Source organism: Schistocerca piceifrons, chromosome 1 (genome assembly GCF_021461385.2).
Source record: "Schistocerca piceifrons isolate TAMUIC-IGC-003096 chromosome 1, iqSchPice1.1, whole genome shotgun sequence".
Classification (NCBI taxonomy): Eukaryota; Metazoa; Arthropoda; class Insecta; order Orthoptera; family Acrididae; genus Schistocerca; species Schistocerca piceifrons.
In genome coordinates, this window is record NC_060138.1 from 1,063,233,519 (window position 1) to 1,063,252,633 (window position 19,115).

The window sequence follows — 19,115 nt, forward strand, 5'->3', positions numbered from 1 at the left end:
GTCATCAGTCCCCTAGAACTTAGAACTACTTAAACCTAACTAACCTAAGGACATCACACACATCCATGCCCGAGGCAGGATTCGAACCTGCGACCGTAGTAGTCGTGCGGTTCCGGACTGAGCGCCTGAACCGCTAGACCACCGCGGCCGGCACTGTCAAATGAGCCCTAAATGTGTGTGGCATGAAGCATTTATTGTGGAGTACCAACAGACCAAAATAGAAACTTCTTTTTTTTGTGCAGTTCCGTCTACCTACACAGTTTGTAAGTATTTTTTAATTACTGCATTTATACTTTAGGAGTATTGTGAGATGCAGAAGATAAACACAACACACTCCTTAACATACATTGTCTATGTATCAATTTGAATTATCTATCTCTGAAGAAAGGCAGCAGTTCTAGCAGAGGCAGCTTGTTACACTTATCTTTCAAATTATCCTATGAATTTTCAAGCAATCCTGCTAAAAACGCATGATTAATGACAGAATGTTAAGAGTATTAGTTGGGAGGACCCAGAGCATCATAAACCCATCTCGGTAATGAAGCCATAATACTTCTACTATCTATGCTTTCCATTTCAAATGCAAACTATGCTTTTAAAAAAAAAAAAAAAAAAAAAAAAAAAAAAAAAAAAAAAAAAAGGAGAAGAAGATTGTTTGATTGTTCTACAGAGTGTGACTCTCAGGTGGGTCAGTGTGAGAAACTTGGTGCTAGTTCCCATGACAGTTGTGTTTAAGACTATTACTGGACACTAACAATTTATAGCATATTTAGCTTTTAGTATAAGAACATTTGCTGTAGCAAATTCCTAGGAATAGTAAATTTTTAGGTTCATGGAATCAACAGCAACTCAGTTTCTTCTAAGACAACCAGCATCCCATCTGTGAATGTTCGCCTTAGTTGATGCTTTTAACAGTCCTGAAAACAATTTGGATTTCAGGTTTTTGTTATTTTATTTTATGATAATAGACCTGATGATCAAAACCAAGACACATGGGATTGCAGTTTTTCTCGGCGTATTCCACTGATGAACTCTTCTTGGGTTATCAGCCAAGTGGTGGTGTCTCGTCGCAACATTTCGATGAGTTTCGTACCCATCATCTTCTAGCAAAGTCAGACTTCGCCAGAAGATGATGGGTACGAAACTCATTGAAACACTGTGACAAGACGACACCACCACTCGACTGATAACCCAAGAAGAATTCATCTCAGCAAAACCGAGACAGTTACTGATATGCTCATGCCAGTCCTCTAAATCATTTAAAGTATCTCCTAATATTTTGGTGATAATTTAAAATTTTGTTATGGAACCAAAAGACCATGGTAAAAAAGAGAGGTTACGCAGTGATCTGGGCAAAGGCTGGTTGGAATGCCATAGTGCTTTACTAGGCTTGGTCCTAGAGGTAATGGTATGCCTCTCTCCGGCGTTAGAAATGACTAGCCCAGCCAGTTATAAAAGGGCTGTCTAATCTTTGGCTTATTTTTGAGCCACTTTGAAAGGAGACGAATATTTTTGGGTTGCAAATAACATACTTACCATTAACAATAACTGCTGAAGAGAAGGGATGTGTGTGTGTGTGTGTTTGTGTGTGTGTGTGTGTGCGTGTGTGTGTGGATGGGAAATTCAAATTGAAAACATTCAATTTATTGTAACTTACCATAAATCAAATTTCACAGATCATTCTTTTTAGTGATTCTGTGAGAGATGCTCACTCCTTGGGCAGCACTGATACTTGACACTCCTGGCCTACAGTTTAATGTGGACTCCTAACCACAGTGCAACTTGGGTATTAACAAACATTGCCCAAGGTGAAAGAAGTTATAAGTGACAAATGGAAATAGTGGTAACAGATCATAAAATTGAAATTTTGCAAAGACAAATTAAACTCCCAACAGTAAACATCACTTGTAGTAGTAAGTACATGAGGAAGCAAAACACAAATCTCTGGGGGGGATGTACACATGGTACCACCTGCAACTATTTATTTACATCAAGTTTTTTGAGGTTCTTTCTGTATCTTACTTCATCAATTCTTGCTTTTTACCCTTCTACACCTCAGTGAATAAATCATCAAATGCTAATGTTCGAAAGAGTTTTAGTGTGTCTGTCTCCTGTTTAATTATATTTTTCAGTCTTTCAAATACGGATCCTTCAATAAACCTCCTAACAAATTCAAAGGGTTTTATCTTAAGTAATCATTTTATTTTTCTGTGAAGTTTGGAAGGTAGGAGACAAGGTACTGGTGGAAGTAAAGCTATGAGGACGGGTCGTGAGTCATTCTTCGGTAGCTCAAGCTGGTGAAAGGCAAAGATCTTGAGTTAGAGTCTCAGTCTAGCACACAGTTTTAATCTGCCAGGAAGTTTCAATCATTTTGTCGTCTTAGTAATTTTCTGCCAGCGCAATAACGAGAAGATAGGCTGAGAATCATAATATTAAGAAGCTGTACTTTGTTTACATTGTCTCAATACTGGTGCCGATAGATTGTTCATATCTTTCTTCTTGACAGTTACTGAAAATGGAACATAGGCACCCTGTACTAATATCAGCAAACAACTGACATCTTATGGACTTGCAGGCAGAACACTGCACAATAAGGATAATGCATTGTAAGAAGCATTTAATAAACAGAACATGGACAATCTACACAATATATAATTAGCTAACACGACGTGTAAGAATAGCTTACTATACAATGCACATGAAAAGAAGCGCACAAAATAAAACAGGCACACAAAGTAAAAATAAATAACATACATTCAATACTTTCAACTATCAATAATGAAATATCATAACGCATATGTAAATAAATTTATTTACTTTCAGCAGTGGCAAAGAAGAGATAATGTAGTTTTAAACTTTCTACAGCAGTAAATGCTTAGACCTGTACCTCTGGGGCGTATCCACTGCTACACGGGCAGGTAGTGGCACTGCTGTATGATTTGATGTAAGCTGGACTGATTATAGTCCTCCGTCCTGTGCTGCTTGACCACTCCGACATGAGGAATTTGCCAATGGTGTCTGTTGAAACACCAATCACTGTAACATAGTTGAAACAACTTCAGTCTTGTAATCACTGTAGGTCTACACATTTCCTAAAACCTTGCAAATACATAATACTGAAAAATATTTCTATTTATTTAAAATTCAGGTCTTAATTTACCAGACTCACCCCTTTCATTACACAAGTTCGGTAGTAATAGTAGCCGAACAAAACACTTATTTAGTGTGCATACATCTATATGTAAGCATCAATCAGGAATTAAGTCTGAATTATGTTATCATTACACATGTTAGCTGACCAATGTCAATTAGAAAGTATCATTCAATACACATCAATTATTGTTGTACTGTGCATACGCCACTAGTTTATCTCACATCAGATGCCGGCAAAAATTGGTCTGTAATGTTTCTGAGGAGTCCATAAAGTTTTTTTTTTTTTTCCAGGAATAATTTGACCTTTTGATGTTTATCATGCACAATGTAACTACAGCAGAAGTATATTCATATCTGCATCTACACTGATATATCTTCACTCACTACATAGTGCTAATGCATCGCCAAATAAAAGTTGTGCTGAATATACTAGGCCTAAAAGTTCACCCATCAAAAACCAAACAAATCTGTCACCCAAGTGCCATTAAATAACCATTTCAGTGCCCCTGAAGAAAATAGAAATATTAAAAAAAAACTTTTGGTACTGTGCTGTCAAATAAAAGCGTGTCTATAAATATGTTCAGAAAGATAAGGCAAGAAATCCCCTAATGTAAACACACACTCGGAAAGTCATGGTTGTGGATTAGCAAAAATCTTACGTGAAGATCATGATGTCATTGTCTGCAGTTTTGTGAAACTTGGAGCACCAATGTACAAAACCGGAAAAACACAAAAAATATAAATGAATATACAGTAATTGGGGAGGGGGGGGGGGGGGGACAACATTTACAAAACTTGACGATGATACTTAATTCTCGCAATAGTAAAGCAATGATCATCATGGGAATTCCACATTGACATGACCTTATATATGAATCACATGCAAACAAAGAAATAACCAAGGTTAATAAACAGTTTGAAGATATATGCAAACTGTATCTCAACACTCAGATTCTGTCTGTCGACTTCCTACAAAAAGACAGCTTCATGAGACATGGGTTGCACCTTAACAGAAAGGGCAAGAAACTACTCTGCAGCAAAACTGTGGAAATGCTGTCTGCAACTGCCAAAAAAAGAAGTGACTTGCCTAGAACAGTTCAGCCTTCAGTACCTCAGCAACCACCATCATATGCAGCAGCTCAACATTCCAAAATTGCTGCTACAACTCAACTCCAAACAATTGACCCACTATCAATAGTATCAGCAAATTCACCGTATCAGTGGATCCAACAGAGTCAGCACCTGTGGAAGCAACACCAGGATTAATTGCTGATACAACAGAGCCTTCACCAAGGGCAACAAAACCTGAATCAATTGAAGGACAATCACTCTCATCAGAAGCAGCTGCAACAGTAGTACAAACACCAACAACTGATATTGCGCCATTGGTTATTCAAGAAATTACTTCATTATCCAGAATAGATCTACCAACAATTTCAGAAGAAGGTCAGGGGATATCATCACTCTCACAAGCAGAAGAGGCTTCCCCAGCATCACCTCAGGAACATTTAATGATATCAAGGATAGTTCCGGAGCAAAAAGATGAAGAGCATCATTAGCACCCAGAGTATCAGTGGCTGCTGTGGCAGAACCATCCGAGCACTTGACACACAAGAATTCTTCACCATCTCAAGGAGAAGTGCCACCTGCAGGAAGGAGCAGCCAGAGGCCCAAAAAATCCGCAGTACGCAGTGAGAATTTTTTATGTTATCATCCCAAGGCAAGGAAAATTGTGTCATAACTACATCTTAAAGTAAGCCTAATGTCAATACTTTGAGAGAGACTAACCCAATTAACCACCTCAAATCTCCAGCCAGTGCTAATACATTCAGTTTTCCGTCAGAACATTCAAGGCTTATTAAGTAAACTAGATGAGCTATCCATTAACATTTTGGATGAGCACTGTACTAATAATGCTGACATTATCTATTTTAGTGAACACTTTATGGAACTTGGTTCTGATGTGCTGCAACTGAATAACTACAATCTAGCAGCTCTTTATGATAGACGTTCTTTAGATAAAGGTGGAGTGGTAATTTATGTTAAGAACAAAATAGCTTACAGATATTTAGACTTGAGTGAATTGTGTATTGATCTACTTGGTGAAGTCTGTGCAGTTGTAATCTGTACAGACTTTTCTGAAATTACTGTCCTATCATTTTACAGGGTCCCTACAGGAAAAAATTGTATTTTCCTAAAACAGTTAGAATCTCTCTCTCTCTCTCTCTCTCTCTCTCTCTCTCTCTCTCTCTCTTTTTCTTCAGAAACAAAAGATTTGTAATTTTAGGTGATTTTAATGTTGCCTTTCTTACTAATAACATGGTAAAAATGACTTATCACATTTAATGAACTCTTAATTTAACAGCTCTGGTATATTTTCCCACTAGAGTCACAGCTAATTCCATGAATCAAATTTACATCATCATCTTAAGACAGAAGCAGAAATCTGAACACAACTGTAAAATGTATATTAAATGGGCTCTCAGACCATGATGGTCAGTTACTTTTAATTGAAGGTGGTAGCCCTCTTAGTAAGAACAACTGCTGCAGTATAATTTTCAGAATAATTAACTTAAAATCTATCAATACCTTCTGTAATTCCCTACAAGAAGTTGACTAAGACCAGTTTGAGCTCTTTGACGATGTTAATGACAAGTATAATGCTTTTGTAAATGAATTTATCCACCTATTTGAAGGGGCCTTTCCTAAATAGACTGCCAAATTCAAATGTGAAACATATTCTAATAAAAACTGGTTAACTTTGGGTATCAAATTCTCCTGTAGAAATGAAAGGAATCTTCATGCCTCACTCAAATGCAGTTATAGCCCAGAAAAGGAAAAAAAATTACAAACTACACTGCTCTATCCATAAAAGGTTCTAAGAAGGGCAAAGAGCATTTCTATAAAATCAGAAATTGATGTCTGTAATAACAAAATTAAAACCATCTGGGACATAATAAAAAGGGAAACATGTAATATCCCTGCTGCAGGAAACACCACAGTAATTAAAACAAATGATACCATCAATGAAAATGTCAAAATAATTACAGACATTTTTAAGAACCAAGTTTTGGCAACATTAGCCCAAACTGGAAAAACATGTTGTGTTAACGAAGCCATGTTATCCTTTCAAAAAGCTATTTTAAAAAACAGGCAGATTAAAGTGTCTCCTGTCACAGCACATGAAATTGAGAATATAATCAGGGAGATAAAAAGCAAGAATTCTGTTAGCATTGATGGTATCTCTTCAAGATTGCTAAAGGAATGCTGTAAGCCAATAACCAAAATACTGTGTCACATATTCAATGAAGCCATCCAGCACGAGATTGTTCCTGAGAGACCATGCTACTGTCAAACTTCTCTTTAAAAAAGATGATAAAACTGACATTACCAACTATTGGCCATCTCCCTTTTAACAACCTTATCCAAAATTCTTGAGAAATTGGCTCACAAAAGATCTACTGACCACCTCACTCATTATATGGTATTAAACAGTATCCAATTTGGATTTCAACAGAGTGTCAACAGAACAAGCCATTTTCTCCTTCACCCATCAAATCTTAAGAGTCTTTTAATAATAAATTATCTCCTGTTGGTATCTTCTGTGATCTTTCTAAGCCTTTGATAATGTTAACCATGAAATCCTCTTAGCAAAGGCTGAATATTATGGTGTAAGTGGATCAGCTGGCTCATGGATTAAATCTTACCTAACTGGAAGAAAGTAAGTTGTGTTGAACGAATCTGAAGGGCACTCTGTGACATCTAGCAGGGGCTCTATTGGCTCTGGTGTTCACCAGAGCTCTTTACTTGGGCCCCTTCTCTTCCTCATCTTTATCAATGACCTTACCTTGTGTACTAGCTTTAAAATTCACTTTACTCATTTCGCTGATGACACTCCCATCCTCATCAACAAAATTCCCAACCACAATCTTGAGGAATTGGTCAATATTGTCTTTAATCAAATATTTAATTGGTTTAAAAATAATGGGTTATCACGAAATGTTGGCAAGATAAAGTTTGTTCATTTGGATGTAAGAAAGACTGAGACACCACAAAAACGGTTTATTTTAGATTACATTACATTCAGTTTTCATTCCATAGAACCAAAAAATGAGATGGTTCTCGTGGGTGTGGAACATGTCAGAAAGTGTAACATAAAACAATTGAATATAATACTTACTACCTTAATCATTTGTCAGGAGATAATCAAAACAGATTAATACGATGCAGTAAACTGGAACAGTTAATATTTACAGAATTAACATACTGTTAGAATGAAACACCGTTATGCACTATTAATAAATTTATCATACACAAAATACCTAATCTTGATTGTTGTGACCAAGTGTTGTCAAAACTGAAATCTAAAAGATATTTTAACTTAAGCAAGCATAACAGTCTCTGTTAAGATATTCATCTATGGAGTAGAAGGAGTTGCCTATCAAAAAGTCTTTCAAAATCTGTTTTATATGAAACCAAGTTTTTAATGGTTGCTGGCAATTTATTGAAAATGTATATTTCTGAGCATTGGACCCCTTTTTGAACCAAGGTAAGTGACTTTAGGTCTTTATGTAGATTGTTCTTATTCCTAGTTTTGATACTATGCATTGAGCTATTGGCTGGAAATAGAGATGTAGGCCTACTACCTGCAACAAATTTCATTAAGGAATAAATATACTGAGAAGCAGAGGTTAGAACACAAAGTTCTGTGAACAGGTTCCTACAAGATGTTCTTGGATTTACACCACAAATGATTCGTATCACACGCTTTTGCACCATAAAAACGTTTGCTTGGTTTGATGAGTTGCCCCAGAATATGATCCCATATGACATAAAAGAATGAAAGTAAGCAAAGTATTCAAGTGTTTTTTATATTTATATTGCCTACATCTGACATCATTCTCATGGCACATACAGACTTGTTTAGGCACTTAAGCAATTCTGTGGTATGACCTTCTCAACTGAATTTATTATCGAGTTGTAATCCCACATGCACTATTGTTGTATGCCATAGTTTTCTGCGGTAATCAGCCACATTCCAAAAAAATATTCATTGCCCAAAAGAGATTTATTAAGATAATGAGAGGCGTTCAGCCAAGACATTCTTGTGGAAACCTTTTTAGAAAATTAGGGATACTGACAACTGTGTGTCAATATATCTACTCCCTGTTATGTTTCATTGGTAAAAATGAGCAACTACACAAAACCAATGATTCATACCACAACCACAATGCCTGGAGGATGATGGACTTCCTTTATGAATTTAAAAAAAACATCAGTACTGTACAAAAAGGAGTCCATTACATGAGCTGCAAGGTGTTCGATGCTCTCCCAACATCACTGAAATCACCTGTCCACGAGGTTCCCAAATTTAAACAACAGGTCAAACACTAATAGGTAATTCCTTTTATTCAGTCAAAGAATAATTAGATTGTGTTAACTCTAATTGATTTTTGTTTTAATTAAATCTGATGTACTCTTATGCATTACGATAGTTTGAATCACTGTTACGTCTTTTATGTAGATATTAAGATCTGCCCTTATTTTAACTTTTTTAAGTGTAATTTTGCCTATACCTCTTAACTTGTATTTTTCTTATACCTAAATCTCCTCTTGCAAGTGTTTTTCACGTATTGCTTTTGTATAATTTGTATTAATCTGACAAGTCCTACATCCGTGGGAATGTCTCGCTGTATAGGATTTATGGAATCTAAATAAATAAATAAGTCAACGCACTGTACCTCTGCACACACTGCCGTTATTACTGAAAATGATATTACAGATAACATTTCTAGTTTTACTTTTAAGTAACGTCTGCAATCACAGTTGTTTTCCCTGTACTGCAGTATTTCCAAATATAGGTAATACAAATAATAAAATCATTACGCCACCACATGACATAAAACCGCAACATACAAATAAAACCAAGAACTGAATTTCACAGTTAACATTTTTTTTAATACAAACCTTCTCGCGTCGAAGATTTAAACTTTAGGATTCCGAATATAGGCATTGACACTGCAGACATGTACATTTCGCCATTTACCCGACAACATTACTAATATCCAACTGCTGTTATGCTGCTTCTGTGTACCATATTTTGCATATAATTATCCCTAACAGCTCGTAATAACCTTTCCGCTCCCTTTTAAAAATACTATTCCGCCATGTTTGTTTACTTCTCCTACCAGTTGTCACAACAGGGCAATCCCCACTCCTCACCATAGCCACTGAGCCACGTGTTACTGTGAGTGATTTAAGTTCAGATCTATGATGTGTAGAACGATTTAGTACTGTGAATTAAAAAGTTGGCGCATATCAATTAGAATATAGTTGTCAGTGAATACGAAATTAATTTCCTTGTAATTTAGCAAGTATTTTACATTCTGTCAACAATCAAATCCAGTGATTTGTTGATTAACAGATGGATTAAAGTTAACTTGACGTTAGCCTCGGGTAACTCTTTAGAAAGTTAAAAATGCCAGGTTGCGCCTTGATTCGAATTCGAAGCTACCATTTAATTTATACAATGTTGATCGAACGAAACTCTTCACAGGGAAGTCGGTATCAATAGCTATTTTCATACCGGTATAACGTTACACATCACGAACACTCGTTTTGTTTATCTGCTGCACACAGTTAAGTATCTGACAAGGCGTATAAACATCATTAGTGGCAACGTTAAACCAGTCCCGGTTCTAAAAATAATTAACAATGTGCCATATCATAGATTGCCACCAATGTCAGAAATCGAAATGATAGCACGTTTAAGTGCAAGAAAGAGTAGTTTGTACTGGTATGTGTTTCCCGAAGGTACGAGACCATTTTTTAAAAACAAAGTAAATTACCCATTATTTTCGAAGGCCAGGTAACTTTTACTGAAAGTGACACAGATACATAACGATAGTAACATACTGGTAGTTACAACGTCTCTGTGAACAACGATCGAAACGTTTTGCCAATCGCTCAATTCCGCGACGATAGGAATCCGCTCCTTGGTCAAGGAGAGAACCGTTGTGAGAATTTGCCCATCGCTGGAAAATCAGCTCCGTAATTGCCTGGACGTTGTCTTCTGTGGTCAATGTCGAATTTTCGAAGGCCAGGTAACTTTTACTGAAAGTGACACAGATACATAACGATAGTAACATACTGGTAGTTACAACGTCTCTGTGAACAACGATCGAAACGTTTTGCCAATCGCTCAATTCCGCGACGATAGGAATCCGCTCCTTGGTCAAGGAGAGAACCGTTGTGAGAATTTGCCCATCGCTGGAAAATCAGCTCCGTAATTGCCTGGACGTTGTCTTCTGTGGTCAATGTCGATGCCCCCCCCCCCCTTTTCCGATCAGAATCATACATGTCTGTGCACCTTGGTCAAACTGTTGACACCTGCGCGCTGCTCGTTCGCTGTTAGAGTCATCGTTATTCTTCTTGTTTTACTGGCACTGTTGATTAATATCGATAAACCGAATATCGCACTAGAATAATTTGGGGCTGCTCTATCGAATGGGCGCCTAAAATTCCCCTTTAAAAATCATTTTGTTTGTAATGGGAAACAGACCGCAGCTTTCCATTGACACTGGGCGCCCAATAATACGTGTGATGGTAGTGTTTGTTTGCGCCAATTCCACGCACACATTGCAGAAAAAAATAGTAGATATCTCCCAAAGCATCAGAAAAGATACATAATGCCTTGTCATCAGTTGGTAACTGGAAATTTTACTGCACAGATCGAGAACTGTTTATCTTATCTTACACGCCTTAACTCTAAAATTAAATTTCGTGTTGACTTCGACATACATATAGGTGGTAGAGGTGTTAAAAGTAGGTCTTTACAAGCTTGGAATTATTGTATTCTTTCTGAAGTCTGAGGGAATTTCGCCTGTCTCACACATCTTGCTCACCAGATGGTAGAGTTTTGTCAGGACTGGCTCTCCCAAGGCTGTCAGTAGTTCTAATGGAATGTTGTCTACTCCTAGGGCCTTGTTTCGACTTAGGTCTTTCAGTGCTCTGTCAAACTCTTCACACAGTATCATATCTCCCATTTCATCTTCATCTACCTCCTCTTCCATTTCCATAATATTGTCCTCAAGAACATCGCCCCTGTATAGACCCTCAATATACTCCTTCCACTTATCTGCTTTCCCTTCTTTGCTTAGAACTGGGTTTCCATCTGAGCTCTTGATATTCATGCAAGTGGTTCTCTTTTCTCCAAAGGCCTCTTTAACAGTCGTGTAGGCAGTATCTATCTTACCCCTCGTGAGGTAAGCCTCTACATCCTTACATTTGTCCTCTAGCCATCCCTGCTTAGCCATTTTGCACTTCCTGTCGATCTCATTTTTGAGACGTTTGTATTCCTTTTTTCCTGCTGCATTTTTGTATTTTCTCCTTTTCCCAATTAAATTCAGTATCTCTTCTGTTACCCAAGGATTTCTACTAGCCTTCGTCTTTTTACCTACTTGATCATCTGCTGCCTTCACTATTTCATTCCTCAAAGTTACTCATTCTTCTTCTAATGTATTTCTTTCCCCCATTCCTGTCAAACTCTGTACAAACTCTGGTCCTTTCAGTTTATCCAGATCCCATCTCCTTAAATTCCCACCTTTTTGCAGTTTCTTAGTTTTAGTCTACAGTTCATAACCAATAGATTGTGTTCAGAGTCCACATCTGCCCCTGGAAATGTCTTACAATTTAAAATCTGGTTCCTGAATCTCTGTCTTATCATTATATAGTCTATCTGAAATCTTCTAGTATCTCCAGTGTTCTTCCATGTATACAACCTTCTTTCATGATTCTTGGACCAAGTGTTAACTATAATTAAGTTATGCTCTGTGCAAAATTCTACCAGGCGGCTTCCTCTTTCATTTCTTAGCCCCAATCCATATTCACCTATTATGTTTCCTTCTCTTCCTTTTCCTACTGTCGAGTTCCAGTCACCCATGACTATTAAATTTTCGTCTCCCTTCACTACCTGAATAATTTCTTTTATCTCATCATACATTTCATCAATTTTTTCATCATCTGCAGAGCTAGTTGGCATATAAACTTGTACTGCTGTAGTAGGCGTGGGCTTCGTGTCTATCTTGGCCACAATAATGCGCTCACTATGCTGTTTGTAGTAGCTTACCTGCACTCCTTTTTTTATTCATTATTAAATCTACTCCTGCATTATCCCTATTTGATTTTGTATTTATAACCCTGTATTCACCTGACCAAAAGTCTTGTTCCTCCTGCCACACAACTTCACTAATTCCCACTATACCTAACTTTAAACTATCCATTTCCCTTCTTAAATTTTCTAACCTACCTGCCCGATTAAGGCATCTGACATTCCACACTCCGATCCGTAGAACGCCAGTTTTCTTTCTCCTGATAACGACGTCCTCTTGAGTAGTCCGCGCCCGGAGATCCGAATGGGGGACTATTTTACCTCCTGAATATTTTGCCCAAGAGGACGCCATCATCATTTAATCATACAGTAAAGCTGCATGCCCTCGGGAAAAATTACGGCTGTAGTTTCCCCTTGCTTTCAGCCGTTCGCAGTACCAGCACAGTAAGGCCGTTTTGGTTAGTGTTACAGGTCCGGATCAGTCAATCATCCAGACTGTGGCCCCTGCAACTACTGAAAAGGCTGCTGCCCCTCTTCAGGAACCACATGTTTATATGGCCTTTCAACAGATACCCCTCCGTTGTGGTTGCACCTACAGTTCGGCTATCTGTATCGTTGAGGCACGCAAGCCTCCCCACCAACGGCAAGGTCCATGGTTCATAGGGGGACAGCTCATATAAAAAATGTAAACCGTTGCATTATTAAAGACTGGAATTAAGTACAGCCTAAGGACTTTGTAAAAGAAAGTGAATTCATATATAAGCATTCACAAAGTTGAGATATATGGTATGTCCTTCACGGTCCCAAAGAGAATTTTACCAGAGTTTGCTCAACTACTAGCCAAATGTTTATCCATTGGTGTCCTCTCAGAATCGCTGAAACTGTAACGGGCAGTACCTGTCTACAATAAAAGTGACCCACGTGAAGTGTCCAGTCTTAGACCAACTTCAATAATTCCAAGTTTAGTTAAATTTATGAAGTCTGTGATTACTTTGAAGACAGTAAACTCTTCCAGGATACATAGCATCGCAAAGGAAAGTCAATTGTTACAGCAGCACTGGACTTAATTACAAAGATAAAGCAGGCGCTGAGGACAGAGAAAATGTGGCACTGACTTTCTCTGACCTTAGCGCAGCATTTGAAAGCATTTCGCACAAGATACCGCTCAATAAGTTAATTTTTATGGTATTGGAGATGATGTTCTGGCAACTCTTAAATCTTATCAATCTTAATTTGAAAACCGAAAGCAGGTAGCATCAGCCATGGAGCGCTCCCAAGAAGAAAAATTGGATCATGCTGTGCCCAAGGAATCCGTCAAGAGACCTATCATGTATCTTATTTATGCCAATGATATAGGTTGTAACTACCACATGCTACAATTTGTTGATGACTCCGCCCTTTTTGCTAAAGGAAAAACTGGTGCACAAGCTCTAGAAGCAACAGTGATGCTATTTGAAAACACCAAAAGGTGGTTCGTCAAAAATAAAACGAAATAAAAAGAAGCGCATCATCTGATAAACAGCCACAGCAACATTGTATGCCAGGATAATATGGAGGCTGTCAAACTGCTGAGCTTTATGACTGACAGCGAACTGTCAATAAATGAGCAAACAATGTATGTGTAACTTCCTGGCAGATTAAAACTGTGTGCCCGACCGAAACTCGAACTCGGGACCTTTGCCTTTCGCGGGCAAGTGCTCTACTAACTGAGCTACCGAAGCTCGACTCACGCCCGGTACTCACAGCTTTACTTCTGCCAGTACCTCGTCTCCTACCTTCCAAACTTTACAGAAGGCAGAAGTAAAGCTGTGAGTACCGGGCGTGAGTCGTGCTTCGGTAGCTCAGTTGGTAGAGCACTTGCCCGCGAAAGGCAAAGGTCCCGAGTTCGAGTCTCGGTCGGGCACACAGTTTTAATCTGCCAGAAAGTTTCATATCAGCGCACACTCCGCTGCAGAGCGAAAATCTCATTCTGGAATGTATGTGTACTACGAGCTCTCCCGTGTAATATATGTTCTGAAGGACCAAAGGATGTGCTAACTGACCAGTAGCTACAACGGTGTATTATGAACTATTTCATAGCTCCGTAAGTATGACATCCGGTAGCGTTCTCGCTTCCCACGCCCGGGTTCCCGGGTTCGATTCCCGGCGGGGTCAGGGATTTTCTCTGCCTCGTGATGGCTGGGTGTTGTGTGCTGTCCTTAGGTTAGTTAGGTTTAAGTAGTTCTAAGTTCTAGGGGACTGATGACCATAGATGTTAAGTCCCATAGTGCTCAGAGCCAGCCAAGTATGACATCCGTAGCCCGCCCGGCTAGCCGCGCAGTCTAACGCGCTGCTTCCCGAGTGGGAAAGAGTGCCAGCCCACGGCAGGAATCCGCACGGCGGGTTAGTGTCGAGGTCCGGTATGCTGAGGATGTTTTCTAAGGCGGTTTTCCATCTACCTCGGCGATTGCGGGCTGGTTTCCCTTATTCCGCCTATGTCGGCGATTGCTGCGCAAACACTGTCTCCACGTAGGCGTACGCCATAATTACTCTGCCACGCATTCACTTGGGGTTACATTCGTCTGGTATAAGATGTTCCCTGGGGGGTCCACTGGCGACCGAACCGCACAGTAACCCTGGGTCCGGTGTGGGGCGGTGGTGAGGTGGATGGACTGCTGTGGCCTGTTATGGAGTTATGAACAACTGAGGGCTACGGCGCGACGAAGCCTCTCTGTCGTTTCTAGGTCCCCAGTTTAATACACAATGATACCCTTCAGGTTGCAAGGACGTGTTAATATCATAAAACAACACTGTGAGCATCACCACTACAAGCAAAAGACTAGAGCTATGCGAGCCTATATTTAACCAGCTAGGAATAAGGGCCGTCTTCGGAGAGTGTGTGTTTCTGTGCCTCATCCGCAAGAGGCAAGAAATACAAAAGTATGACACCCGCAACAAGAGGATCACTGGAATACCAAGCAGTCGACTGTCTGGAAGACAAAATAGTTTTCTAATGGTTGTTCTAAAGGTGTTCAACACACTGCATTGAGAAGTGCAGTACCTGCCGCCAGGAACATTCAAAAGAAAAATTTCATACGACTTCAGACAGCACCCTTTATACTCAGCTAAACAATTTCTCAACAGCGAGCAAAGTGATTGGACAGTCCTTATTGTGAACAATTTTCTTCACACGTTATATGGAAAATTGCAAACACTCATATGTATGTATATAATTTGGGCGCAGTCCATCCAGTCGTGACTGGTAAATGACGCGGAATTAGTAATAAAGTAGTACTAGCTCCATTTTGCACACTGTGTGCTGTACCGGAGCATGGATCATACACTGCTACCTGAAAAACGTCCTGTAATAGTTGATCGGCACTGCTTCAATCACTGCAAAACATTCTGGAATATTGCACAAGAGTCGCTTTCTGAGGGTTACGCTCAATTTCACTCTGTACGTTATCGATCTGGGACGCTTCATGTGCTGATGCAAGCCATGGGATAGTGCACATGGCTTGCAACCAGTTCTTCACCGAGGAAGGTGTATATGTGTGTGTCTGAATGGGGGTGGGGGTGGGGTTTGGGAGACTGAGTGTTATCTTGTTCTAAAATTCTCCCCGGGTGTGAGGCATAGATCTGTAGAGCAACTACTAGCATGCTGTCCATGTGTCTGGAATGCATAAGGAAGTAACTTAGCTTTGTAGGCAGCCGTGTCCCGTAACTTGACTCCACATCTTCGAGCAACAGGGCACTCAACAATAATTCCTTTCATTTGATAGTGACTAGGGTGCCTTCGTCATTCCTGCTTAAACAGAAGCAGAATATTCATTGCTGAATATCGTACGCACGTATCCTTGTTTGTCTATGATTCTCTGACATGACATCATTTTAATTTTAGATGACACTTGTCGGTGCCGAGAAGTGAAGACAGAACCTCATTCGTTTTTCTCTGCGAGTGCCGCCTGTTTTGGTCTGTCAGACTCTTCCCACGCGCGTGTACGAGTGCACGTGTGATTGATCCCAGTCACCGTTTACAACATGTACCATGTGTTGCACGATGCGGGAAAGAACCTACCTTCTCCCCTCAAACGTTCAGCTGAAAAACCTATTTCGGCGCTGAAACCACAGTGTACGCTCCTTTTTAGATCGCTCTTCTAGACAGAAAGTAAGTACTCTGCTTGTGTGATGCACATCCATACATGGTGATTAGCTTGCTGGAATGCCTTCTAATGTGAAATCTACACGCCAACTCTGAAACAGTGTCACTGATCTTCACTTCTAACAATTTGTATCCCAAATATGTATTTTAGTGTAAATCGCTTGAGCAAATTAGAAATGAAAAGCAACATTTTACAATGAGTCAATTCCAATAGCTGCAATGTAATATTTATTTGCTTGTCTCTAGATATTTCTGCACAACAAGCTTTCCTGTTTCGGCTTACAACGCCATTTTCAAGTGTCGCGATCCTTTCTAATGCCGCAGAAGGAATTAAAGTACATGATAAGGGTTCTGACAGACGACCTGACCAAACTTACCCGAGGATAAATACAAAGGAACTTAAATTGATAGTTATAGATGAACTGGACCCAGTCATCAGATCAGACTAATTGAGTAAATTAATTCTGTTGTTGAGGAGAACTGTAACCAATGACAATACGCCTTACAGCGGAATTTTTGTGGTCGAACCGGCCTATGTGACCGAGCGGTTCTAGGCGCTTCAGTCTGGAACCGCGCGACCGCTACGGTCGCAGGTTCGAATCCTGCATCGGGCATGGATGTATGTGATGTCCTTAGGTTAGTTAGGTTTAAGTAGTTCTAGGTTCTAGGGGACTGATGACCTGAGATGTTAAGTCCCATAGTGCTCAGAGCCATTTGAACCATTTTGTGGTCAAGCAAAACTTGGGATATGAAACTAATATACTAACAAACAATCATCTGGATATACTATAATCAAGGAAAAAATTTCCAAGAAGTTTGTTTGGAGCGTCTTAAGCTGCGTTAGTGATATTGGGAAATATAGAAACAGTAAAGAGGAGAGAGATGTCATATAAAGACAAATAACAAAACAAGAAACATAATGAATCGAGGTAAAATCCAATGACAAGGTTTTATACGAAATTAGTGAAAAAGGACACAGATTAGCACCATACAAAAGAGATAAACCAAACTTGATGAAAATTAAATTCACGATAACAGCTTTCTCAAGGCATTTAAGGGAAACATTCTAGATAAAAAATGAGAACATCGCTTATAAACAGAGGGGTCAGTAAACGAATTATGGTAATTACAGCCAGCTGACAACAAAGGTAAGAGATAGAAATGCTACGCCAAGAAGGACTTAACCACCTACGTACTGTGATCACTAGGCTGCCTATGAAAGACAACAATAGGGTGTTCATTCATCGAACAACCGTACGAAGTCGTGAGCATTGACTTTACTCGGTGGTACTGATCTGGGAAGCTTATAACCTAAAGCAGCAGCAACAACACAAAGAGTTCTCTGATGGCGCAGAGCAGCGGGTATTTACGGCAGCTTCATCGGGCCGCACAGAGGCCAGATTTTTGCCTTTTATATATAGCTCGTTGTTGTCTGGCACCGCCGCCAATGTAGTCTTCCCCCCGTTCGTTACGACTTCTCGTTACGCAACTCTGAAACTCTGTTTCATACCGACTTAGTCACTTGCAAGACTATTTTAGGAAACCTCAATTTAATTTTTTGAGAGAGACAGAATACGACTACATTCTGTATTAGGTCAGAAATTTACTTCATTTGTGAACACATTATGGTTGCTGTCTTTACTAATTCGCGAATAACTGGAAACAAGGAAAGGCGCTGCAGAAGCTACGTGGAAAATCACCAGCAAAGAAAATTGTACTACGTAACTCCAGATGTACATTGTTACGAACGCCGAGAATCTAATATTTATTTTGAAAGAACATACCCGTTAATATTTAACCTGTTTTACATCTGTTCTGGTAGTCTTGAAAAAAAAGTACATTAGAACATTAGGAGAAAATTAGTATTATCAGGATAATCGCGTGAGGAGTAATTTCATATCAAACAGAAACGTGAAACAGGAATAGTAGAGAAAAACACTACAGCTTTTGACAAACAGCCTTACCTGACAGTGGGAGCAAACGACCTCTCGAACTATGGCATCATAAACATATAACCTCTAAAACTTTAGGCAATGGGTAGTATTTTACGTAATAATTAAAATACATAATCTGACAGTATAATTTACACAGTTAAAAACATGTTCGTTGCGCAACATAAATGAAGAGTGTTCAGTTTAACAGTTTCTCAGCCAGTGTCAAGACATCACAAAATTTAGCGTTATAACCATTTAACCTGTAATATTGTGTATCTCAATTACATTGAATTGCGTAAACTTCAATCTCAACGTTAAGAAACAAGTTTCATGCACCATACTCTATGCAAGTGGATTGTATCTTTGGTTATAATGTTTGTTTACATAGGAACTAGTGTCCCCTTCAGACGATAGTTAGTTGTTTCCTCAAGATGGCCCAGTAAGCCGAAAACTAGTTTGAAATATACAAAAATCAATAGAATAAAAACAGTTTACTTGTTATTCAACATTAAAAAGAAAATATTGTGGATGGGCACAATAATTGGCGTAGAAGTACTGACGCGAAAGGAAATGAAATCTGATATGCGGAACACCTTAAATCCTACCTGCTTCGAGATAGACATGGATCGGCACATATTAGGACGTGTACCTATGATGAATACGATTTTAGAAGCGTCAATGGCAGGTAAAACATGAAGGGGACAACTACCGCTGAAATACATCGATCAGCTGATACAGGAAAAAAGCTGCAATAAATGTAGGTTGAAGAGACTAGCTA

At 39.1% G+C, this 19,115-nt stretch overlaps 1 protein-coding gene across 4 annotated transcripts in view; it reads right to left on the minus strand.

Moving 5' to 3' along the window:
* The window catches only part of LOC124753909 (calcium release-activated calcium channel protein 1-like), a 256,973-nt gene that overhangs the window by 134,950 nt on the left and 102,908 nt on the right, over positions 1-19,115 (minus strand). Inside the window, exons 1-2 of one of the 4 annotated variants that reach the window (XM_047249021.1) lie at positions 9,121-9,308; positions 2,888-3,036 (exon numbers count right to left, since the gene is read on the minus strand). In XM_047249021.1, the coding sequence (XP_047104977.1) occupies positions 2,888-3,036; positions 9,121-9,187 (216 nt within the window). In that variant the 5' untranslated portion in view covers positions 9,188-9,308. Of the gene's footprint in view, positions 1-2,887; positions 3,037-9,120; positions 9,326-19,115 lie in introns of those variants that run through there. The other 3 variants (XM_047249022.1, XM_047249024.1, XM_047249023.1) reach the window with 3 other exon arrangements.